This window comes from Rattus rattus, chromosome 10 (assembly GCF_011064425.1).
Source record: "Rattus rattus isolate New Zealand chromosome 10, Rrattus_CSIRO_v1, whole genome shotgun sequence".
Lineage (NCBI taxonomy): Eukaryota > Metazoa > Chordata > Mammalia > Rodentia > Muridae > Rattus > Rattus rattus.
The window spans coordinates 35,756,267-35,782,090 of record NC_046163.1 but is presented as its reverse complement, the minus strand read 5'-3'; the positions used below and the strand labels follow the sequence as shown (position 1 = coordinate 35,782,090).

Genomic DNA, 25,824 nt, shown 5'->3' with positions numbered 1-25,824 from the left:
CCCATTACAGATGACTGTGAGCCACCATTTGGTTTCTGGGATTTGAACTCAGAACCTCTGGAAGAGCAGTCAATTCTCTTAACCATTGAGCCATCTCTCCAGCCATTGACTAAATGTTTAATAGTGCAGGGTGTAGAGTATCTTCAAAGGTTTTTTGGTTTTTTTTTTTTTTTTTTTTTTTTAGAAATTAACTGATATAAATGACTGAGAACACAGCTTTGTACAAATACGCCGATCCCAGGTTACAGTTCATATAAGTTTTTTTGTTTTTTGTTTTTTTTTTTCTTTTGGAGACATGATCTCTCATGTAGCCCAGGCTGGTCTAGAATTCAATATGTAGCCAAAGACGGCCTTGAACTCCTGATCCTCCTACCTGCATCAAGTGCTGGGGTTTCAAGTGTGCTCCATCCACCACATTCCATTTAATGATTTTTTTTTTCATTATTAAAAATGAAAATTGAGTCTGCACGTCTAGCAGCATTATTGAAAATCAACACTTTGGGGCTGGAGAGATGGTCTGGTAGTTAGGAGGGCAGACTGTTCTTGCAGAGGACCTGAGTTTGGTTCCTAGAACCCATGTCAGGTGGCTCCCAAGCACCAGAGGATCGAATCCCCTCTTCTCTGGGCTCTCTTCCCTCATACGCACATAAGCACATACACGTGACCTAAAATAAAAGTGTAAAATCAAAGTGAGCGCCATGCCAGCCTTAGGCATGGCACCCCACAGAGTGTTCTCGTTAAATTTACAAACTGTCATATCCACGTCACAAATCAGAGGCACAATCTTGGTTGACTTGAGTCTAAGTGGACCCTAAACCTTCAGAAATCAGTCCTCCCCATCTGCCATTTGCCCCTGCACGACAATGAATAGCCATTTGATCCAATAACCAGGCACACTTAATTTCTGAAGAGATTTTTCCAATCTCCCTTGCACTGCAGAAATGGGTGGCGATTTGTCAGGTCCAGCCTCAACACAGGATTGGGGTGAGTTCTCAGATGGAAGCAGGGATATCTGGAAGGCGCATAATAGACACACGCTACTTCTTGGTACAAACTGACAGGCAATTTTTCAAAGCTTAAAGCTTCTCTCCTCTCTCACTCATTGCTCTCTTTCTCTGTCACTCGCAGCTTGAGACTGCACACACTCTGCATCCTCTTGCACACCTCTGCTTTTCTCCAGTGTGATCTTCTCAAATTCCCACACTCCCACACACCTCTGTTCGTTCCCCTTTCACTCTCACAGACATTCTTCATACACACCTCACACATATCTCACACACACCACATGCACTCTCCATTCACTCACACACGTCACATACACCTCACATTCTCTCTTCACTCACACACACACACACACACACACACACACACACACTTCTCCACACACACATCTCACTTTCTCTCTTCACTCACCCACACACTTCTCCACACACACACACCTCACATTTTCTCTTCACTCACTCTTCTCACCCTCTCTCACTTTTTTCTTGCCCCAGTCTTTTTTATTGATACGCCAAAAGCAGGCAGAAAAAAAAAAAAAAAAAGACATCGTATAATCATTGCCAAATCAAATTCAAACGAATAACCATATTCCACAAAGAATTAAGGATTACAATTGTTCCCTAAAGTTTCAAGCTTCCCCAGTCCCAGGTCTGTGGCCAAAATAATAATAATTGCAAACATCTTTTTTTTTTTTTTTTTTTTTGGTTCTTTTTTTCGGAGCTGGGGACCGAACCCAGGGCCTTGCGCTTCCTAGGCAAGCGCTCTACCACTGAGCTAAATCCCCAACCCCTTAATTGTTTAAGAATCATTACATCAAGGAACATCTAGTTTCACAGAATTCACCAGAGCAGAAGAAGAACAAAATAGTAAAGTCAGATGTAATAGAATAATTAGGCAGCCAGGGCCAACTGTGAAGCAGTTGTTGTCCAGGGCTAAGGTTAGGATAAACGGGAACAACTGTTTTGTTTTGTTTTTGTTGTTGTTGTTTGTTTGGTTTTTGTTTTTGTTTTGTTTTTTTTTTGTTGTTGTTTTTTTTTTTTTTTTTTTTAAAAGAGCTGCTTTGGGCTACTGAGATGTCTCCATCCTGGCCTACTGCAGTCAGACTCTTATTTCAGATGGCAGGTCCCCTGGAGGGATGTGTCTCCTGCTTCTTGGGGTCCCAGACACTGTCCTTTTTAATAAGGAGCTGCTGCAGAATTCTGAGATGTCTCCATCCTGGCCTACTGCTGGCAGTCCCTGTCCCCACAGAGGGTAAGTCTGTTGTTTCCATAGGTGCTTCAACAGGAAGATTGTTGTAATGTCAATTACTAATCATGATGTGCTCCTACAGTCTGTAGGTTCTTTGGAGAGAGCGTGTCTAGTACACTTGTGCTGCTACAGTAGAAGATGGGTAGCCTGTGAAGAGAAGTTATTTCTTTCACAGTTGGGGAGCCTGCGAAGAGCTAAGTGCTGGCAGCTCCAGTTTGGTGGCTCATGGCAATAATTCCAGCACTTGAGAGATGGGGACCTGGGCTATAGAAACCCCCGTCTCAACCCCTACCTGGGCTCCACTTCCCAAAGAGGAATGACCACAGTATAGAGAAAGCTAGAGAGTCAATGCCACTGCAAATGCAAATTGGGGCCCGTTTATTTCTTTGTAACCTGTAACATAATTCTTCCATTAGTCTAGGTAAGAAAGTCCTGCTCAGTTATCTGTCTTCTCCTTCAGCTACTGTTGGCATATAAAGCTACCAGACACTAAGAAGATCATTGGCACTCACAAACATGAACTGAGCGCATAGAAGTTACTTCAACAACAGAACTAGGATGTATGTTTGCTACTTTACTCGTCCCCTCCTCCTTTTAAGACAAGGTTCTCACTAAGTTGTCCTGGATGATTCAGAACTCTTAGTAGACTACACTACCCTTGAACAGATTCAAGGACAGAAAGGACTCATTCCTGCATTACCCTCTCGTGTGGGCGGGGCTCCGGGAGTCTCTTCGAGAGGCTCGGGTCTGCGCTTGCGCAATCTGCACCCGGAAGCACGGCTTCGAGAGACTGTCCCATTCCGAGACAACAGCCGGATTAAATATTCTTCCTTATTGCTACTACCCGTGACTAAAGTCACACGGAAGCATCTTGAGAATGCAGAAACTGTTTTTCATCCGTCTTCTTCTGACAGCTCCTCCGGAGGCAGCTCGGCCAGCAAAGTTGCTGGGGGGTGGTGGTGGTGGGTCCTGCGTTGCTATGACGACGCAGGGCGTTCCAGAAAAGGGATGGCCGGCCGACGCCGGGTGGCAAACACAAGGGTACAGTGGAGGGTGTCATGCACTCCTACAGTGCACTTCTAGGGTGTAGGACTTTGCTGAAAGGACCGTGGGAGCCTCGCCCCACTCCGCCCGGGGAGCTAGGCCGCGCAGTCCTGCCCGCAATCTATAGGGGTCCGAGCCTGACTCTCTTGGGCTGGGCCCTGACTCTGACCCACCCATACCCTTCTCTGTCAGTCAGGTTATCCTAGAGGGCTCCCCAAAGAGAGGAAACCATGCCAGATGAATTCTGAATTCCAGTCTGAACACAAACACTCAAGAGGTCTCTCTGTTCGTTTGCTTTGTTTTGCCTACAGAATTATGGACAGATTGATTTGTCATGGCACGACTTCGATTTGTTTCTGAATTAACTTTTTGGAGGAATATTTCCGAGAGTGATAGCAGGCGTTGTTAATTATGTCTCTCCACAAAGTGTCGGACACTTCGCTGACCTCCCCATCAACATCTGAGGCCAAACAGGCAAAACTGTATGTAGGCAAGGAGGCAAAAGGTAAACTTCAAGGATGCGGTAGACAGAACCATCACGGCCACTGACAGAATTCACAGACCATTCTCCCCTTCTCCTCAGCCAGCCTGGACAGTCACCAAACTAGAATCCTGTTTCATCTTCGTTTAGATACTAATAGCTATATGAAGTTTGACTTCTTGTTCTCTGATTTTTTTTTCCTTTTTTTCGGAGCTGGGGACCGAACCCAGGGCCTTGTGCTTGCCTAGCAAGCGCTCTACCACTAAGCTAAATCCCCAACCCCTTGTTCTCTGATTTTAAGGGAGCTTTAAAAACGTAGTCCTGTGGATAAGATAAACATGGCTTAGTTCAATATGTCTATTTGTATGAGATTCAAAAATTATTTTTGAGATTCCTTAAGATTTCCATCCTTTGGGCTGTGGTTTTGTGGCTCACGCCTTTGATCCCAGCCCTTGGAAGGCAGAGGCAGGCCATCTCCGTGAATTTGAGGTCAGCCTGGTCTACATAGTAAATTCTAGGCCAGTCAGAGCTACATAGTGAGACCCTGTTTCAAGAAAAATGTAAAAAGACTTAATGATAAATGTAGACCTGTACCAGAATAAGAATCAGTCAGCCACCCTTTCATCCTTGCTTGTCAGACTGAGGCTATCTCCGGTCTTACTGTCACAGGGCTTTTTGGTTTGTTTCTTATTTATATTTTGCTTACAGTTCCACCATCTAAGAGGTAGGATTCAACTCAAGGACTTATACTAAGCAAGCGCTCTACCCTGAGCCAGCTACCTATTCACTATTTACGTTGAAGGGCAGTGGAGGGGGTGGGGTCGGGGCTGCCTGTACACTCTGTAACCCTGGTCTTTTACTTTGTATCTCTCATACATCTCATCCTGTTCTCATATGCCCCTCCTTCCACCCTACTATGGACTGTCCAGTTACTTTAAGAATTATTTGTAGCTGGGCTTGTCCACTAGAAGCACCCTTCCTGTTAGAAACACACATGACAGTGCTGAGGCAGTCTGGGAAACTTAGACTCCCCAGAACACTCCACTGAGAGTTTGTCTTTCCCACTACTTTCTTAGTGCTTCCGGAGCTGAAGGAGAAAAAATCCATGGTGAACCACCTCAAACCCCTCCCTCCTTCCTCTCAGAATGAATTCAGAATCCCCGATGAAGTTCTTCTCTCTCTGAACAATGCAGCCAACGCCGGTCCCTGTCCTGAAAACTTATTGCCTACAAAGAAACATAAAGCCCCAAAGGTTTGTGTACACACCTAGCACGTCTGGGGTCATTTTCTTTGTATTCACTTCGTTAAGTGTTTGATGAGCAGACGCTCTCTTAAAATGCAGATTTAAAATAAAAAACAATTATTATTAGTTCATGTGTGAGTTTGGGCTCAAGGTCAGAAGACAGCATCCAGGAGCTGGTTCTCTTTCCGGTGTGGGCTCTAGGGAGAAGCACAAGTCACTGGGTTTCGAGCTCTTTCAGTTGCTGCACCATCTCGTCAACTAGAAACTTCAGATCTTGCTGAGCATGGTAGGCAGCACTGATAGTTCCTCCACTTCAGAGGTTGAAGCAGGAGGATTGCCACGAGTTCTAGGCCAGACTGGGCTACACAATGAGATTCTGTCTCAAAAAAACAAAACCAAAAACCCAAAGCGAAAAATCCTCAAGTCTGTTGAAGCAACTGTTTCCACTCCTCGAATATTTCTGTTAACCTGTTTTTATGTAAATTTACCAGACATATTATCGATGTTCTCTTAATAGTCTATCTTTACGTATTTTGCTCCTCTGTAAAACATCAAGTGCCCTTGATGTAAGTAGTCAAATAAGTAGCATTTTCTTCAACCAGAGTGCCCTCTGCTGGACGTTTGTGTTTTCACTTTTTTTCCCCCCACAGGGTGCCCTTCCACGTCTTGTAGATCATGTCTGGCAACACCCTATTCGGAGGAATAAATTCAAATACCTGATTGATCATCCTGTCACCCTATCAGGAGCTGGAAGGTAAAGGAGGAAGAGAATGGGGTGCAGATAGGCAGGTAGATAGGTAGAAAACCGTGTGGCAGTTTTGAGAGGGGGGCAGAATGGCAACACTGAAGAATTATAGATTTTGAAACTTGCAGTATCATTGATAAGTGAGAATTCCAAAAGGATATGTGTATGGTTATCATTAGTAGCTATATATGTTGGCTGTATGTACTTTTGGTTGTTGAGTTTCTAAACATATATACATACATTTATTTATTTATTCATTCATTCATTCATTCGTTCATTCATTCTGTATATGCCATGTCCCATGTGTGGGATTAGAAGGCACCTTGTAGGACTGGGTTCTCTCCTTCCACCATATGGATCCTGCAAATTGAACTCAGGCTGTCACGCTCCGTGGCAAGCACCTTTGTCCTCTGAACCGTCTCCCGGGCTTGGTTTATTGGGTTGGTTTGTTTTCTTTCCTTTTGCATGCATGCATTTGTGTACTTTTTCCTGTAGTTTCCTGTGGGATTTTTTTTTGCCCTGTATTAAAAGATCCACCAAACTGAAGCCCTTAGTGCATCTCGTATCTGTAGGTGTCCACAGTTTCTGTACATCTTAGAGGAAAAAGGGTGTGAAAAACCTTGACGAATAGGCGAGTTCCCCCTGTCTTTTCAAAGGGAACCTGTAGCTGGTCTTTGTTACTTTGTGGGTTCTCCTTTCTCTCATCCTTTATCCCCCACCCCCAACCCCACCCCCGGTTTCCCCCACTGTCTTAGTCAGGGTTTCTATTGCTGCGATGAAACACCATGACCAAAAACGCGAGTTGGGGAGGAAATTGGCTTACACTTCTAGATCACAGTCCATCATTGGAGGAAGTCAGGAACTCCAACAGGACAGGAATCTGGAGGCAGGAACTGATGCAGAGGCCATGGAGGATGCTGCTTACTGGCTTGTTCAGCCTGTTTTCTTATAGAACCCAGGACCAGCCCAGGGATGGCTACATCCACAGTGGCCCTCCCTGTTGATCACTAATTGAGAAAATGTCTTTCCACTGGATCTCACAGAGGCAATTCCTCAAGAGAGGTTCCTTTTCTGTGATAACTCCAGCCTTTGTCAAGTTGACACAAAAAACCAGCCAGTCCACCCCCCTATCACTAGATAGGAGAGAAAGCAGGCTAGAGGGAGAGGAGAGAGGTCCGAATCTAATTTCTTTTTTTTCTTGTTTCCTTTTTGAGCACAACTATTAATAAACTGCATCCAAGCCCCTAAATGTCCAGCAACCTCTAACCCCGCCTATTGCAGCTCTCACATTATACACCCTCTGAAAAATTCCCAGAATTCCAAAAGGCACACAACCTCAGAAACTGTCTGCAGCTGGCAAAACCATGCCTCTGGATACAGGGTAAATCACAGTCGGCTTCTGGGAAGCAGTTCCATATCTCACACCTGGAATTAAAACAAAAACACATTCTTAGAATATTTGTTTTTTGTTTTTTTTTTAAAGAAGCCAAAATTCGGGTTGGGGATTTAGCTCAGTGGTAGAGCGCTTGCCTAGCAAGCGCAAGGCCCTGTTCGGTCCCCAGCTCCGGAAAAAAAAAAAAAAAAAAAAAAAAAAAAAAAAAAAAAGCCAAAATTCCAGAATTGTCACTATGGGAACCCTTATCCTTTTTATAATGTTTCAAATTAGAACATCAAATACTATTTATTTTGTATCATTCTAAAATGCTCTGTCAAGTTTCCTTCCATGAAGATTGTGGTCTATTCACTTAAAGTCTTTTCCATTTATCAAAATCGCCTTGTATGCCTTGCTTACATGCTGTGCTCGACTGGAAGGTTGCCACACTTAAGTAGGATATTTGATCTTATTGAAGTTCATTTCTCCATCCCATGTGCCTGCAGGGATATTGGAGGCTGGAGCATCTCCAACCATCGTAAGATGCTGTCTACTGCGGGGTCTTCTCACTCAGCTGTGCTGCCTGTCACAAAGAGCAGCAGAAACTTGCCTGGGTGGCTTTTGTGGTCGCAGAGCTTTTGTGGCTTAAAGAATCTGTGTCTTATGCCCTCAGATCACAGTTGTAACGACCAGTGCAGTAATTAGCAGTTATAAGGTGTTTGAAGTGTTTTGAAAGTCAACTAGTTCTATCTGAATGTTGCAGTAAACTTACTGTAAGGTTTAATGGCAAATGATATCTGAGTGGAAATTCTTAAAATGTGGGCATCAAATAGTAGCAACCCCCATCCTCACTGTAACCCAAGGACCTGTGAATACAGATCCCAGCACCCCTATCCTCACTGTAACCCCAGGACCTGTGACTACAAATTCCAGCACCCCTATCCTCACTGTAACCCCAGGACCTGTGAATACAGATCCCAGCACCCCCATCCTCACTGTAACCCCAGGACCTGTGAATACAGATCCCATCCTCACTGTAACCCCAGGACCTGTGACTACAGATCCCAGCACCCCATCCTCACTGTAACCCCAGGACCTGTGAATACAGATCCCAGCACCCCCATCCTCACTGTAACCCCAGGACCTGTGAATACAGATCCCAGCACCCCCATCCTCACTGTAACCCCAGGACCTGTGACAACAGATCCCAGCACCCCCATCCTCACTGTAACCCCAGGACCTGTGACTACAGATCCCAGCACCCCTGTCCTCACCGTAACCCCAGGACCTGTGAATACAGAGCTCACCAGCAGAAGACTTCGCAGAAGTTGTGAGGGTTAAAGATAGAGAAATTAGGGCTCTGATAGAAAAGGAAGATGATCTAATGGTCAGGAGATGAGACCAACCAAGGATGGCAGAATGGAAGGACGCAAATGGAAAACCATAATTGAGTACTAGAAAGTGGAACGTCTAAGAATAACTCAGCAGATATCCGTCAAGAAAACACTCTCACTCCCTTGACCTCCAGGAGGGAATCCTGTCAACAAGCAGAAGAGGATGTCTTAGGGTTTCTCTCGCTGTGGTAAAAGACTGTGATCAAAGGCAACTTAGGGGAGAGAGGGTTTGTTTCATTTTATAATTCTCAGGCCACACTCCATCCACATCACCGAGGGAAGTCAGGGTAGGAACCACCATTCCTGGGATGAATACCACAGACTACTGCTTTGCTCCCTTTGGCTTGTTCAATTTGCTTTCTTATTCAGCCCAGGACCACTTGCCCAGGGCAGCACGTCCACCTCAGTCATTCTGTAAGAAAACGCCATACCACAATGTGTCGGAGGCATTTCTACAATTGAAGTTCTCTTCCTTGCTAACTGTAGCTTGTGTCAAGTTAACAAAACAAGAATCCTGTCAGCGCAGGCATAGCTCTTCCCAGCATCCACACCACACTCATCAGCAATGTCTTGATTTTAGCTGTGTGACACCGGTATTGGACCTGCTCACATAGAAAATGGCCTAGCTGGTAGGGACAAGGAGCGATTTGTCTAGGAACGTCAAATATTCAGAGCACAGCAATAAAATACAGTCAAGAACGCATTTAGCGTCTCAGAATCTTTTCTGGTGGCTCCACCAGTCAGCATTCAATGCAAAAAATAAATCTCAGGATTTTAACCAGGAAATGATTGAATGCAGGAAACTGACTGCTAACAAAGTTGTTGAGGCCAGCAGGGTGGCTCAGCAGATAAAGCTTTTGTCTTGCAGGCCTGCTAACCTGAACACATTCCCATGGGTTAAGGGAGAGAACTGACTCCCCAAAATTGTCCTCCAACTACCAAATGAGCGCTATGGTATTTATGTACCTATATTTACACACACGACCCTTCACACACACACACACACACACACACACACACACACATACAGAGGCACACACACATACACACACACACAGAGGCACACACACATACACACACACACACGCATACACATCCCCACCAACAATAAAGTAATGAAATATTTTTTGAGATATGGTCTTATTGCACAGCCCCAGCTAACCTGGAGCTTGCTGTGTAGACCAGGCTGGTCTTGATCTCACAGAGGTCTGCCTGCCTCTGCCTCCCAAGTGCTGAGATTAAAGGTGTACCTTCCACGCCTAAGTAAGAATGCAGCACATGCAGAATTGTGTATAATTGTATATTTACATAAAAGGGAGAGAGGATATAAAACCTACTGCTAATATGAACGTAATGCCTGCTTCTCCCTGACAAGGTATGGCATTCTCATGACCAGCTTCACAAAGATTCACACATACTCTCTGTGAGCAAAGGAAACCTTTCTTTTATGAAATTTCAATATGACATTTTCTTTTCTTCATTTTTCTTCTTCTTCTTTTTTTTTTTTTTAATACAGAGTCTCGCTCACTTTGTAGCTTCGGCTGGCCTAGAACTATGTACCCCAGGCTGGCCTCAAGCAAAGGTGCGCCTGCCTGTGTCTCTTGGGTGCTAAGGGCATGTGCTGCCGTCCCATGCTCAGTGGGTGTTTTCATACATGCGCCATTAGACTTCGTTCTGGTCAGTCCCCGTTCTGCACGTCCTCTTCCTTGCCTTGGGTGTTGTTGTCAAATAAAAACGTTAAAATGTGTGCAGTACCACTTAGTATTTCTCTGTTGGGCCCTCTGCACATGGCATGTTTTAACGCAAATGACCCAGGTCACTATTGTGACTACGTTTACTCATGTTTGATATTACTACACACATTTGTTTATTGTGCGTGTATGCATGCTCACACCACGGAATGCATGTGGACAGCGGAGGAGAACTTTCTCCTTAGTCTGCTTTCTCTTTCCACTGTGAATTCTGGCCAGCAAACTCAGCTCGTTTTACCACTGAGACAGACATCTTGCCTACCCTAAATGATCTTTTAAAACTATTTATATTTTATTAGTATTGTGGTGTGTGTGTGTGTGTGTGTGTGTGTGTGTGTGTGTGTGTGTGTGTGACAGCCCTCTTGTGATGGTTAGAAGACAGTGTGGTGCAGTTGATTCTCCTCTTCTACCTTTACTGGGGTCCCCCCCATCAAATGCATCGGCTTACGCAGCAGGAGTCTTCACACACAGACACACAGAAATGTCTTGTTGCCACCCAGGGAACAGGGTAATTATTCAAAGGAAAACGAGGGAACTAGAATGTGGATGGAGAGTCTGCCAGTGTCCTCTGTGGCATCAGCAATGCAGAGGAGAGAGAGTGGGACTGTGGGCACAAGTCGGGCCAATGTCTGCTTTAAAGTCAGAAGGAGGGGTGGAGACACGAAAACGTTACTTTCAACACAGGGTACTACCAACAGACCTGAGCATCCATATCAAAAGTAATGACAGATCGGACTAGAGATTGCTATGGGCACAGAATGAGAGGACTGGCCACTGAGAGGACTGGTCACTGTACTGGTCTGAGGGCAGCTGTAGGATTAATTGGCGTTAGCAGTAGATGGGGGGGTTTTGATGGCAAAGGATAGGGAGGGATTGGGTCTCAATGCTGAGAGTTTGATGACAGCCTAGCAAATAGAGAGGGTGACACAGCAGATTTGATGACTTGGCCAAGGAAGAAAGTGTAGAGCAGTGGTTCTCAACCTCGCAAATGCTGCCACCCTTTAGTACAGTTCCCCATGTTGCGCTGACCCCCAACTATAACATTATGTAATTGCTACTTCATAGCTGGAATTTTGCTAGTTTTAAATCATAATGTAAATAGCTGATTTGCAGGATATATGATATGCAAACCCTGTGAAAGGGTCATTCAACCCCCAGAGGGGTCGAGGCCCACAGGTTGAGAAGCTCTGGCATAGAGGACACAGTTTTTCGGAGCATCTCTCGAGGATGAAGACACAGAAGTTCCAAGGAGTAGCAGCTGGGGCAGACAGAAGATTCATGGGGGGGGGGGGTTGGGGGCTTGGGGGCGTGGGGGGGGGACTGAATCCAGGAGACTGGTTTCAGACAGAGGAGTAGTCAAATCAGGAAAGTATTCTAGGTAGTGGCAGAAAATGGACGTCTTCTGAGAGGTAACATTGGGAAGTTTGATGTTTAGCAGAAAGACATAGGTGATAGATTCTAGCCAGCTACATCACAGTGCTATAACAGCAATTCATGGCCTTCGCCATGAAGATTCTCAGAAGCGAGCAGTCTCGTTATGAATGTTCTGGTTAGTCTTTGTCAGCTAGGCCCAAACTGTAGCTGTCTGGGAAGATGGACCCCCCACCCCTCACTGAGGAATTGCCTCCATCAGACTGGCCTGTGGGCTTGTCTGTGGGCATTCTCTAGATTAGCGATCCTTGCACTAGAAGGAGTGCCATGTCTGGAGAGGTATTTGGGTTGTATGAGAAGGCAGGCTGAGCAAGCCATGAAGAACAAGCCAGGAAGTACAGTTCTTCTCTAGTCCCTGCCTCGGCTTCTCTCGCTGATGGTCTAGAACCTGTAAGCCAGACAAGCCTTTTCCTTCCCTGGGCTGGTCAGTATTTTGGTCAGTATTTTATCACAGTGGACAAGGAGTGTCGTAGTAGGGCAGTGGGCATTTTCTACAAAGGCTTTCAGTGGTGGAATGAGCTTGCGGGGCTCCACGATGGAGTCCAGCAACAGCTGGCAGGAGTGACTAGGGAAAGCTGATTCATCAGAGGTTGGAGGGGAGGAGAGAGTTGGTGATGTGAGTGAGAAGCTTGTGATGGTGAAGAGGAAGGGTGTGGGCAGACTCCTGGCTAATGCCAGGCCTTCCATGAGGTGGGAAGGCTCACCCTGCAAACTTGGATTCTGACCTTGGAGGGGCCTCACCCCAACCTGCTGCTGGGTGCTAAACGCAGGTTCACAGCTGTGACCCTTAAGTGTCCTTAAATGGCGGTGATGCTAAAGTGAAGAGTCAGCCCCAGTACTGGAATGTGACTGATACCACTCCAGAGTTTCCCCAGATAGCTCAAGGGCATCGTTGCCATAAATGAAACCTAAAAAACTATTTGGTTGGTAAACTGCTATCATTCTAACATAAAGGACTCACCTTCTGACACAGAGCGGTGTAAGGATCAAAGGACTTGTAGTCATTGTAAATCGTACTTCCATTTTCCCATGTTTTAAAATAATTTTTAAAAAATCGGATAAGCGGGGTAAAAGGAGACAATGAGAGCAGTTCTGCTGTCCTTACCTACTAGCAGGAAGTGCATGGCTGTATACGCTCTGAGGAAAACCCACTTTTAAAACATTTTTCTTAATTTTTAAGGGATATTTCTTTCCTGTATGATGTTAAATACGAAAAAGGAGAGAGAAGGGAGAACAAACTTTGCCCCCCAAAGTCAACACAGTCACAGAACGGTGCCATGGTGCCTCACAAGGTAAGTGTGAGAAGACCTTTCTCCCACTCTTGACTTTTCAAAGTGCTTCTTTAAACTCTAAAGCAGCATCAGACTGTAACAACAGCCTGCAGGACTCTACTGTCTTCATATACATTCTAGCTATTTCTTTACAATAGCATTTACTGGGCAAAGATCAAAGATCTAAGCCACTCCCCAAACCACACTTAACTGTTTTGGTGAGTAAGTATTCCCCAGGGAAAATTCACATGAGTTGTAAATGATGACTTTTACCTCCTCCTGTCCCTTTCTCCTCCTCCCTTCCCTCTCTCCGTCCCTCTCTCTCTCCTCTTTCCTCCCTCTGTCTCCCGCCCCATTTCACTTTGAGATAGGGTCTTCCTATGTAGCCCCAAATATCCTGGGACTTGCTATGTAAAGCAGGCTAACCCCCAAACTCCCAGAGATCTGCCTACTTTTGCCTCTTGAGTACTGAGGGCATCTCCCCTGTTATTCACAGTGTGTGTCAGACCACTATTTAATTACTTTATCCCTTTCCTCACAAGCCTTGACAGTAACAGTACATTTCCTGGTGTTCTTTTTCTCTTCAAAATGTACATTTTGCATCTCTTTCTGCCCCACTTGCTCTTTTTTCATCATATACCAGCATAAAAACGATTACTAATGACTACACGACAGAGTCAATTAGGCTGTCTCAAAATCTCCACTAAAGAAATTAGTCCATTACTCCTTGATTTAACCTATTCTTTTTTTTTTTTTTTTTTTTTCTTTTTTGGAGCTGGGGATCGAACCCAGGGCCTTGCACTTGCTAGGCAAGCGCTCTACCACTGAGCTAAATTCCCAACCCCTGATTTAACCTATTCTGACAAATTCGGAAAGCAGTCACAATCTTTGCCAACATATCACAGGCATGGTCTCTAGCTAAGTTGCTAATATTGTTCTTCTCTGAAGCCTCTTGATCTGGTCCTCCACAGTCCTCATAGCTCTCAGCTTTACTACTGTCTCTCCAGACTCAACTGGGATGATCCACTAACCTCCATTTACAGTGTTCAAAGGTTCTTCTAGTCCAAAGTCTTCTACATTTCTCAAAAAAAAACCTAACATGGTCAGGATTCATAGCAATAGTTCATAATCTGTTTTTAACATGTTTTAGTTACCTTTTTACTGCTGTGACAAAATACCATAACCAAGAGAACCTATAAAAGAAGTGTTAATTGGGCTTATGGTTTCAGAGGGTTAGAGTTCATGATGTTGGAGCAAAGGCATGATGAATAGCTGAGTTTCACGGCTTGATTCAAGAGCAGAGGGCAGAGTGAGGGCACACTGGGATTGGTGCAAGTTTTTTGAAACCTCAAGGCCGACACCTAGTGATATACCTCCTCCAATAATGCCACACCTCCTAATCCTTCCTAAACAGTTCCACCAACTGGAGACCAAGAGTTAAAATGCCTGAGACTTATAAGGGATTGTCAATGAATTATTTTTAAAATAAATATTAGCTGTGAATTAAATCAGTGGCTATATTTCTTTACCTTATGCTAGTCTACAATAACTACCCAGAGAAACCAAGATTTATTTAAAACTGCGCCTAAATTGCTGAGCAGTGAAATGATCTACCTTAACCTTCTGTGCTAATCTGGCTACCTCCCATCCCCATCCTATGACACTTGCACATTATTATTGATCTAGCACTTTAGGCTTTAGCTCTGTTTCCATGATCTCTCTCCAGACCCCTTCTTCCTGGCTCCAATTCCTCCATCCTCCTTACTCCCTCTCTCCATCTCTCCTCCCTCTGGCTGGCAGATGTCCCACCCTATTCTGTATTCTGCCCAGCCATTGGGCGGTCAGCATTTATTGACAAGCCAGAGAATAAATGGTAAGAATTGTTTATACAAACTTGAGACAGGAGATTCTTGACATAACTATTATAATCCCATGTCTGGACTGAAACAAGATATGAGGGCAGAGAAATCAGCATTTGAATAATACAAGGGGAAATGTTACACAGTATATAAAAACATTATGCCTACAAGGGATATCTCATTTAAACTTCCACAAGAAGAAAAAAAGGAGCTAAAAGGATTTATAAATATAGTTGGCCCTCCATATACTTGAGGGTTCTCCATTCACCTATGCCATCAACCACAAGTGAAAATTTTTTTGCAAAAAAATGTATTTGTACTATTCAAGTACAGATATTTTCTTGTCACTCCATAAATTGCTGAGTCTGGGTTGGCCATGTAAAGAATGGCATGGTATGGTTCCTCCCCTGGAACAGAGCCAGTAGGGTATGATCCTCCATGAGTATTGATGGTTGCTATGGCCACAAGGCTTGTTTGTATAATAATGTACATATTTTCGTGTTCCTCCTTTGAAAAATGTCCTCTGCCAAGGTTAATGACTCTAATAATTAGAGGCAGCATGAGTCATGGAGATGAGGGTATAGATAATGTCTCAGCAAAATGGTAAATGTTGAGACCTTCAGGACAGCCTTTAAGGCTATGGGAAAGAACTCTGAAAACATGAGTTCAAGAATATATATATATCAACCATGTAAAATATAAGGATTCAATATGAATTGTATAAGGAGCTTTGTAGACCTAAAAGAACAGAGGCAGCTGCACTTTGAGCCAGCTTGTCAGAAAAATACAAAGGCAAGCATATTTCTGAGTTTAAGGTCAGCCTGGGATAGAACTAGGTTAAGCGCAGGCATGAGAAATAATCTCAGAGTGAGATCCCACTCAGCTAGCTTATTGTCTGTGTTTACAAAGGCCGGCAGATCTCTGAATTAATTTACAATGCTAAAAAATGTGCTTGCTGTCTTTTTCTAAGAATCAGGAGTCATGGGATACTGATTCATGGGATGGTCAAGAGGGAACATGGAGTAAATGACTGAATTGGTATGTAAATAAAAGACTGGGCTTTGGTCTGCATGAGATGAGCTAGCAGAGAACAATAACAGTTCTTTGTTTAGGATTTTTTTTTTCTCACAAGAGAGAGCTGTCTCAAGCAGAGAGCTGTTTTGAGCAGAAAGCTATCTTGAGCAGACTATAACGTCAAGAGCTATTGACAGAAGGCTATCTAGAAAACTGTCTTGAGCAGAACACAGTCTGTGTTCTTGTAACCCACAATTTGACTTTGAGTCCTTTTCTCTGCTCCCAGACATCTCTTCCTCAGAACCCCTCTCCAAGCTGAAGCTGGTCCTTGGCACTAAATAATTCAACATGACAACAACATACTTATATGAGGTATTATAGTAACCCAGAGTCAATACAACATAAATAAGAGATGTATATAGGCCCCATGTAAACACTAAATTGTTTTATGTAATGGAGTTGAGCATCTAAATCAGTGGTTCTCCACCTTTGGGTTGCAACCCCCTTAGCAACCTTGAATAGTATCTTCAAAACTATAATTCATTTTCTTTTCTCTCTTTTTCTTGATTTCTTGATCTCTCTCTCTCTCTCTCTCTCTCTCTCTCTCTCTCTCTCTCTCTCTCTCTGTGTGTGTGTGTGTGTGTGTGTGTGTGTGTACATGGTTTCTCTGTGTATCCCTGGCTATCCTGGAACTTGCTTTGTAGACCTATCTGACCTTGAACACATGGAGATTGGCCTGTGTCTTCTCCCAAGTGCTAGAATTAAGAGCATGTGTATCTGCTACCTAGCATATATTATGGCTCATAATAGTAGCAGAATCACGGTTATGAAGCAGCAATGAAAATAATTTTCTAGTTGGGGGTCACCACAACACGAGGAACTGTATTAAAGGGTCACAGCATTAGGAAGGTGGAGAACCACTGGTCCGGATTTTGGTGTCTTTGAAGGAACTTAAAATTAGTCCTTCTCAAATACCAAGTAATGCTTATACCAGAAGAAACTCTGTCCTTACATTCATGCTTATTTTTACAGTGTATGTCCAGCTTAAAGCAATTTTTGTCCTATGCTATGACTCACATTGCTAATATTACTATTTATTTTATCAAACTCTCTCAACTTAAGGTGAGGTGTGGCAGTGTATGCCTTCAATCCTAGCACTTGGAAGGCAGAGGCAGGAGGATCTCTGTGAGTTTGAGGCCAGCCTGGTCTACAGAGTTTAGGACAGTCAGGACTACATAGAGAAACCTTGTTTAAAAACTAAACAAAAGTCTCTCAACTCACAGTTGGGCATGGTGGTGCAAATCTGTAAAGCTGGCTCTTGGAAGCAGAAGCAAGATTAGCCACAAGTTCGAGCCAGTCAGGACTTTGTAGTGAGACCAGGTTAAGCTTACCAATGCTACCTCGATAGTCTCCTTTGGGGATAGGGACTGAAATGTGTGTGACTTAAGTGTTTTTCATGTATTAATATATTCATCCTTTTCTTTATCTGCAGAAGACATTAGCAGACACTTTGGTTCCTGAAGAATTTCATATTGTGTCAAATACAGGAGTTTCGGGTTTGGAGTGCTATGATGAGTGAGTACCAGGATGCTCTGTTGAATGTCTGCATGAGGTGTGTTCTCCTTCCACATTTCAGAGAACCTCGGAAGAGCACACTCGCTTCTAATGTGGTACAGGATATGTGGGCAAGCTGCCCTAGCACAGTGTAGTAAAGATTACAATAAAACAAAGGCAGAAAACCTTCTGGGTGCTCTCTCTGTCTCTCTCTGTCTCTCTCTGTCTCTCTCCGTCTCTCTCTGTCTCTCTCTCTGTCTCTCTTTCCCCCTTTCTTTTTCTATTGCCTCTTCTTTTTCTTTCTCCTTCTGTTTATTTTTAGAGCAGAATGAATATAGATTTGTTAAGGTAAAGCAGGAAAGAACTCTTGATAGTCAGGGGAACTCCAAGGGAGGAACACAAGAATTTTGGGTTTTCAATGATTAAAAAGTTCTATAGCTTTTCCTGCCACTTAAGTTTTGATGCTCTTAAAAGTGGAACTTTAGAGCTAAAGAGATGACTTAATGCTTAAGATCACTTGCTGCCCTCGCAGAAAACCCAGGTTTGAGTCTCAGCATTGGATGAGCATTAATAACTTCCTGGACTCCAGTTCTAGGGCCTTGATGTCCTCTTCTGTCTCTGAAGGCATCTGCAAGCACGTGGTGCACATACACATACACCTAAAAAAGAAACCCTTAAAGAAATGGCACTTCGAGTTGTGCGTGATGTGTACACCTGCAATCCCAGCACTGGGAAGTTGAGGCACGAGGATTACAAATTCACAGATGCCATTTTTTCATTTCTCTTTCCATCTTTGGAACTGGCACTTGACCCTAGGGTTTTGTACATGCCAGTAAGGGCTCTTCCATTGAGCTCCACTCCAAGCCCATCCTGCCACCACTAAAAATGCCGAAGGGCACTTTTGTTTTCCTTAGCCACACTTATTTATTTGTGAGTGTGTGAGGAAGTGCACATCAGAGAAGAGCTCCTCAGGGTCAGGTCTCTCCTTTCTCCATGTGGGTCCTGGGCACCAGACTCAGAGCACTGGGCTTGGTGTAGAGTACTTTTACCTACTGAGCATCTCAAAGGCCTTAAAAAGGTCTCGTGTGGTTTAGATAGTCTCAAACTCTCCGTAGAGGAGGTGAGCTTACACCAATCTTCCTGCCTCTCTCTGCCTCCCATGTGTTGGAATTGCAGACCTATGTCTTTTGTTTGTTTTAATGAATCAAGGGACTCTCTGTATTTTCATATACCAAGGAATGGCAATAAGTACCCTCTGCTAAAAGTGTTTCACATTTGATCAGTTGTAGTATTTCTGTGTGGATATTTATGGATGGCCTTGAATGCACATAAAGGACCTTTGAACAAGTATGTTCAAGCTTCTAAGTCCCACTGAGGCTTTAGCTCGGTTGTGCTGTAATTTCTTCCATCCCCATTCCTTGAACCCACATTCCTTTTTGTGGAGAATGGCTCTTAGGAACCAAGATGGACAGGTCAGACAGTGTCCTTCCTCCTTTGTTCCCTCCCCCTCTCTCTGTCATAGGGCCTAGTTTTCCACCACCCTCTTATACTCTTCAGCCCTAGAATGTTTTTCTGTTTTTGTTTTTAATATTTCTGTCTTATTTGTTGCAGCAAATACACCACCCTCCTCACAGACAGCGAGAATAGGCTGTTGCTCTTCCCGTCCATGTAAGTACACGAGAGAGTAACTATACACACTCCTTCTCTTGGTGTTTATTATACAAAAACATTCAAGTCAGAGCACAGACCCCAGCAGGTAACAGCTGCCTGTAAGACCATCACTTAATTAGTTGTGTACGTAGCACAGAACTCCAGCACCATAATGTGCTTTTATATTTTTTACATTGTTAGAATCTTTCTATGTTGCTGTCTTTCTTTTGTCTTTTCTCACACTCTGAATGACCCAGCGTTGGAGCTTGGTACTTACGGCCCCCTCCTTTTCTGTGTGTTCTTGCAATCCCTATATATGGTTATATAGCATCTCTGGCAGTGAGATTAACAATAATAATAAAATAATAACTAGAGTAATACAACTATTATCATAACACAATTATCATTATTAATATATTAATTCTATCAATTACATAATATATGATATATAATTAATGAATATATTATATGATATACATTTTGTTACATTATATATTATATATCACATACATTACATATTATATACTAATGTATAATATTATATACCACATATCACATATGTGTTACATATTATATACTAATATATAGTATTAACACTATAACATATTTATATATTATATACAATATAAATCTATATTAATTATAATTTATGTATAATTAATTACTGTATTTGTGTGGTCCAGTGGCTTAAGTTCGAGCAGGGCTCACCTGAAAAAGGTCAGGGGTCGAGAGAAACATGGACCAGTGTTCTGGTCAAGGCTCAAACTTTAATATTCAGCACAGAGTATACAAAGGGAGAGACCACAAAACCCATCCCCAGAACAGTAACGTGGGGTAGCAGCAGTGCAGCAGTAAATCTAGGTTTCCATAGCTTTGCAGTGCGGTGACTCTGGCACAAATCAGGGCTGCAGCTTGTTAACTCTGGCACCTCGAAGTTCACAGCCACAGTCAAGGCAGATGTTTCTGCTCAGGCCAATAAGGCCTGTCCCTCAAAGTTGGCTTCTGCCCTTTGTGGGTGTTTTCACAGTCTCCCTGTGCCAGGCAGAGGAGGTCACATATATTAGTAATATAAAATATATAATAATAATTATTATTAGATTTTGAGACAGGATTTCTCTGTAGTTCTGGCTGTCCGTAACTTGCTTTATAGAGTAGACTGGCCTTGAACTCGGAGATCCATTTGCCTCTGTCTCCTAAGTGCTGAGCTTAAAAGTGTGGGCCACCACGGCCTGGCAGAATTATTTTTTGTGAGAACAAAATTGCACTATTTTTATTTTCATTGCTTTGAACGGTGTTACTGGTGTTTCACTAAATAAACATATCTGGGCCTAACCCTTTAAACTGCCCTTAGCTTTCCACAGTAGATATACTTCCCGAAGTGTTTGATATTTTTATTTGGATCTGAAGACAGCCCAGTGAGATGACATTTACCCAGTCTGTCCCTTTGGTCTTCAGGAAACCTAACAAGAGAGTAGAAGTGGTCCAGCTGAGCGACGTGATGGACACCATGCTGGAAAGGGCTGGAGCGGAAAATGAGGATTACGTAGGGCCAACCAAGGTACCCTCACACAGTCAGGGTAACCACTGGGTGGGAAGGGTTGTGTGCCTGGGAGGGAGGCACGGTGTGGTTTGGAATGCGACTCTTCCACTTCCTAGCGAGCAGCCCGGGTAAATCATCTCCTGGGTTTGCACCTCGACTTCCTAACCTTTTGGTTAGAAGTAACACTAGTACCTGCCACATGGGGCTGCAAGCTACTGAATAGCACATTAAAGTGCTAGAAGCACTGGGAAGGCACCTGCTGTGGCAAACGCCAAGGCGTCTAGACGGTTGCATGTTGTTTGGTCACTTGTTCTGGGAGGAGTATCGTTGGCTGATGTTGTTACTGTGCAAACGTGATAGCATGGATTTGCACAAACCCAGACACACACCCTTGGTAGGACAGACTGCTCCACAGACGGTTGTAGCAGAATGGTACGGCTCTGTGTCCAAATGGATACAAATAGCAGGTGATGGGGATTTTCCGTTCTATTTTAACCTTACAGAGAGAGCCATGGTTAAGACCTGGTTTGTTGACTGAAGCATTGTTATTCAGCCATGTTACTACATTGCTCCTCTGTTTATCAAGGCTCCGTGGATTGATCTGATTGGAGTGGAATAATATTTCCCCATACAACGAACGTGTAGTGGTCAGATGGGGTAATTCCCAATACTTATCATTTCCTTGCACTGGTACATTTGAAATCTTCCTTACTAGATGTTCTGTGTTGAAAGAGGATCTGTGTGAGCCAGGCTTGCCTTGATCTCGATGTGTATCAGGAGGTGACTTTGAACTTTAGGTCCTCCTGTCTCCATCTCTCAGGGGTTACAGATCGACACCAACATGCCCGGTTTATGTGGTGTCTGGGATTGAACCCGGGGCTTTGCGGACACTTTATCAGCTGAGTCCCATCCCTAACGGCTCTCTCGGTTATTTTGAAATCCATAGCATAGAAGGTCTGTAGCCTTCTTAGCACTTGAGGGCTGAGGCAGAAGAGTTTCAAGTTCCAACCCAGCCTGGGCTATATAGCAAGTACTTATCTAGAAACAAACAACAAACAAAAAGAGGGCTGGTAAGATAGCTCTGTGGGTAAAGGCACTTGCCAGCAAGTCTGATGAGCATGGGTTTGAGCAATATGTGATGGACAAGATATGTATTCAGATTTTATAACTCACCAGTTGTTCCTCTAGTGAGTTTTACAAGGTATTCCCATTCAGCCTAGGATCCCAGGATCCCAGGGTGCTTTCAGTTGTCATTGTTTTAAATAGCTTCAGTCTCAGTTATCAGCATTCGTTTGCTTTTCTTCCCTGTGACACCCTGCTGTCCACAGGCTAATTTGCTTATAGAATCTGCCTCAGTTTGGGTTTCTCTGATGTAGATTCGTGATCAGAATCAGGCTTCCTCTGGTAGGCACAATTCAGGAGTGGCATCAATATTTTCAGTGCATCTCGTAAAAGCATCCAAAATTAGCTAGGTTTCTGGATTTGTAAATATGTGAATGAAAACACAGTCAGTCAGCCAAGATTCTATAAGCCACGCCCACTTTTAGCATATTTACGGCTTAAAGTGATTTGGCTGATAGCCTGTGATAAGCACTGACCGTGGGGCTAACCTCTGCTAGATGCACCACCTGCTGAACGTGTTGAAGAGGGAGCAGAGCATTTACAACACAGTGTTTCATGAGCTGATTCGACAGGTCAGCGTGGACTGCGCGGACAGAGGAGAGCTACTGTCAAGAATCAGGTTAGAACTGTTAATGGAATGTTCCAGGTGCCCCCTTTCAAAAGTTGTATAATTATTAGTACATGTTAATTATACAAGTTAGTAGGATTCTATACTACTGCTATGCATGTATCTTTTAAAATGTTTGAGTTGTGCTTGTATCTGCTTTTGAGAAGGCTACAAAAATATCTCTTTGGAACCAACTTTTGTTTAGTTTTCATTCTGTAGTAAAATACTCACTTTGGCATAAGGTCTCGGTAAAAGTCCAGGCCTTATTTTCCCATCTGAGTGAAGAAAGTTGCCACTGAGAAGGCTCCCATGAACCCAGCCACACATAAACCAGTGGTTTCTCGGAGTGCCTACTCTGTGTCAAGTACTGAGATGTTTGACAGGACACTGGAAAGGTCCGATTAATGATTGAAACAGAGTCTCACATAGGGGCAGCTGGACTTGTTATATAGCCAAGGTTGGCCTGACACTCCTGGGAACGATGCGAAATTTAAATGAGAATACAGGACTGAGCGGTCACAAGCCTAGAAGGGTAGAGGGTTTGCCACACAAGCCTGGAGATCTGAAACCCACAGTGGAAGGAGACCGAAGTCCAGACAGTTGCCCTCTGACCTCCGCAGGTGCCATGTCACCTTCATGCCCGCGAGTGCACACAGCCCTATCTCAGAATAACAATGACTAGGCTAAACTTTAAAAGGAAAGCAGAAATAGATGCTCATTGTATGTAGTTATTGATGGTGAAGATGATAGATGCTATTGTTACCATAATAATCCTTCTTAGAACTTTAGTTCTGTCCAAAAAGCTGAAAGAATGCAGTGGCCAAATAGTATATCTGCATTTCATTTTCTGTATAACTGAGGGACTGCTTTCTGAAGAGCTTTTTCTTCCTTTCTTTTTGAAATACAGGATCTCACTCTGTAGTCCTGCCTGGCTGCTGGGCACTTGTTGTGTAGACCAGGCTGGCCTCCAACCTGTTGTTAAATATCCACTGAATTCCTTTTTTTTTTTTTTTTTTTTTTGCCTTTTTTGAGTCAGGATCTCTGACCATGTAGACCAGGCTGTCCTTGATCTCACAAAGATCTGCCTTCTGCTGTGTGGGAGGTACTGGGATTAAAGGTATGCACCACCATACTCAGCCATCAGTTTCTTTAAAAAAAAAAAATTGTTCTTGTATATGTGTGTGTCATGTGTGTCTGAGGGCACACGGAGGTCAGAGGTCAACTTTGTAGTCAGTTCTCTCCTTCCACTGAGGTCGACTCACAGGGTTGGTGTGGCAAGAGCCCTTACCCGCTGATCCACATCTCGGGCCCAGCAAGCTTCTCCTCCAGAGCGAGTTATCAGTGTGAATCCCTCCTCATGCTGGCTGGCTGGTCTGAGAAACTAGAAGCAAGGCCAGTAGAGACTGGCTAGGGTTAGAAGGGGAGGAGTAAATGGAATATTGTGCAGAAAACTAAGCTAGGATGACAGCAGGACAGCAGCCCTCATGGGCAAAGCCCCAAACAAAGCTGAGACTGGGGAGACCAAAGTGGTCCAGGATGGAGAGCAGAAGCACAACTGCTTTGAGTGAGAGCGTCTCGACCGTTCTTAAATAGTTGGTGTCTTTTTATACTTAGTCAGTTTGAGGAAAATGTCATATATGAGTTCAACTATTTAAAATCTCACTCCAAGGCTCTCTGGCTATTAATATAAAGAGAGATTTGCAACATGGTTCCTCTTTCAAAAGCGTTTATAATTTAGAACTAAAACACGTCCTTATTTTTGTTTTCTGCCTCAGATATTATCTATATTCGCAATGGCCAGGTCTTGTCTTTGGTTTGAACTCTCCTGTTTGTTCTGTGTGCCCGCTGTGGGAGAGGAGCCTGGGTTCTGGCCTGCCTATCAGCTCCCTTTGTCTCTCCTGCAGAGAGAAGTATGTGCAAATGCTTGACCATATTGCCCGGCAGATGATTGACTTTTACAAAGACCTGGTGACTCAGCGGATGATGGACCAGCGCATCTTACAAGAACTGTATAACTTCAAGAATGTGATCGAGGAACTGACCAGGTAAAAACTTTGAGTCTCCTCAACACAAAGCAGAAGCCAGAACCTTGTCTTCACCTGTGGTAAATGTTAATCACAGAGAGGAGTGGTAAAAGGCTCCTTCTCCTTCAGTGCTTAGCAAGAAAACCAGAACTGTGTGCTGTTGGTGGAGAGACAGAGAATAGGTTACTCATCTCAACTGAAAGCCAAAACTCTGCCTGTATTAGAGAAAAACTTGATCCACATTACAGATACCTATTTTATATTTCCAGAGTGCTTCCATCCATGGTTGTAGAAGCTAGGTGCAATTAAGGTCACTGGGCTAACCTTGTGTCAACGTGACCAGTGGCAAGAATGAAGAGCCCAGGCTAGGCAGGCCAAAGCAGGGTACAGCATCTGCCCCTGCTGCTCTAAAAGATGCACCTGCCATGTTGTTCTCCCTTTTCCTGTCAGCCCAAGTCTATCGCCCAACCTGACAAGACCCCATCCAGGCTGTGCCCTGGAGGTTTCTTTGGTTTACAGGTTAGAAAATGAAGGGAGACACAGTGACTGAAATTATGTGCAAATCTGATTTGTAGGGAAGAAAGGTTTTGGAAGTTTCCAACTTTGAAATTTTTTTGCTGTTGTTCCTTCTTTCCTTCCTTCCTTCCTTCCTTCCTTCCTTCCTTCCTTTCTTTCTTTTCTTTCTTTTTTTTTTTCTTTCTTTCTTTCTTTCTTTCTTTCTTTCTTCTTCTTCTTCCTCCTCCCCCTCCCCTCCTCCTCCCCTCTCCTCCTCCTCTTTCTTCTTCTTCCTCTTCTTCTTCTTCTTCTTCCTCCTCTTCTTCCTCTTCTTCCTCTTCTTCTTCTTCCTCTTCTTCCTCTTCTTCCTCCTTTTCCTCTTCCTCTTCTTCATCCTCTTCTCTTCTTCCTCTTCTTCTTCTTCTCTTCTTCTTTTTTTCAGGGAACTTTGTCTGGTTCGGGCCCATGACAAGAAATTAACAAAGGAAGTGGAGAAAGTCCAGAAGGACCTGGCAGAAGCCCTTTTGGAAGCGGAGAAGAATGCCAAGTGAGTTGGTAGTTTATACTACTTGACAACGGAGAGAGGAGACGCTTGATCGTTTACTCCCCGGCCTCAGTTGGCCGGATGTAAAGTTCATGTTGCAGTGTCACCTGCTTCTGAGCCCTTCAGCTCTAGGTCAGTGCCAGTTGATGAGGCCATATGGGGGCAGGCAGGCATGTTTGTATCCTGTCCTTGACTGTCCTGGCACTGCCACTCTAATGGCACAGGTCACAAAGGCAGACAGTTGTGACAGGAACCATATCTGTGTCTGCTCCTGAAACACAATGACAGCATTAATGTGGCAAAGAGATATTATGAAAGTATTGCTTGTATTTTAAAAGACTGGGACTTTTGCCAGACCTCACAGCCAGAGTCAGAAACACACTTGAGGTCACTTAAGTCTGATATCTCACTGTCCACTCAGCCTGCTAGTTTA

At 43.8% G+C, this 25,824-nt stretch overlaps 1 protein-coding gene across 1 annotated transcript in view; it reads left to right on the top strand.

Moving 5' to 3' along the window:
- Positions 1 to 3,564: 3,564 nt before the first annotated feature.
- The window catches only part of Axdnd1 (axonemal dynein light chain domain containing 1), a 72,571-nt gene continuing 50,311 nt past the window's right edge, over positions 3,565 to 25,824 (top strand). Inside the window, exons 1-10 of the mRNA XM_032915601.1 lie at positions 3,565 to 3,799; positions 4,852 to 5,027; positions 5,669 to 5,772; positions 12,892 to 13,009; positions 17,351 to 17,430; positions 19,021 to 19,077; positions 20,515 to 20,617; positions 22,219 to 22,340; positions 24,233 to 24,373; positions 25,290 to 25,394. Of these exons, the coding sequence (XP_032771492.1) occupies positions 3,706 to 3,799; positions 4,852 to 5,027; positions 5,669 to 5,772; positions 12,892 to 13,009; positions 17,351 to 17,430; positions 19,021 to 19,077; positions 20,515 to 20,617; positions 22,219 to 22,340; positions 24,233 to 24,373; positions 25,290 to 25,394 (1,100 nt within the window). The 5' untranslated portion in view covers positions 3,565 to 3,705. The remainder of the gene's footprint in view (positions 3,800 to 4,851; positions 5,028 to 5,668; positions 5,773 to 12,891; positions 13,010 to 17,350; positions 17,431 to 19,020; positions 19,078 to 20,514; positions 20,618 to 22,218; positions 22,341 to 24,232; positions 24,374 to 25,289; positions 25,395 to 25,824) is intronic.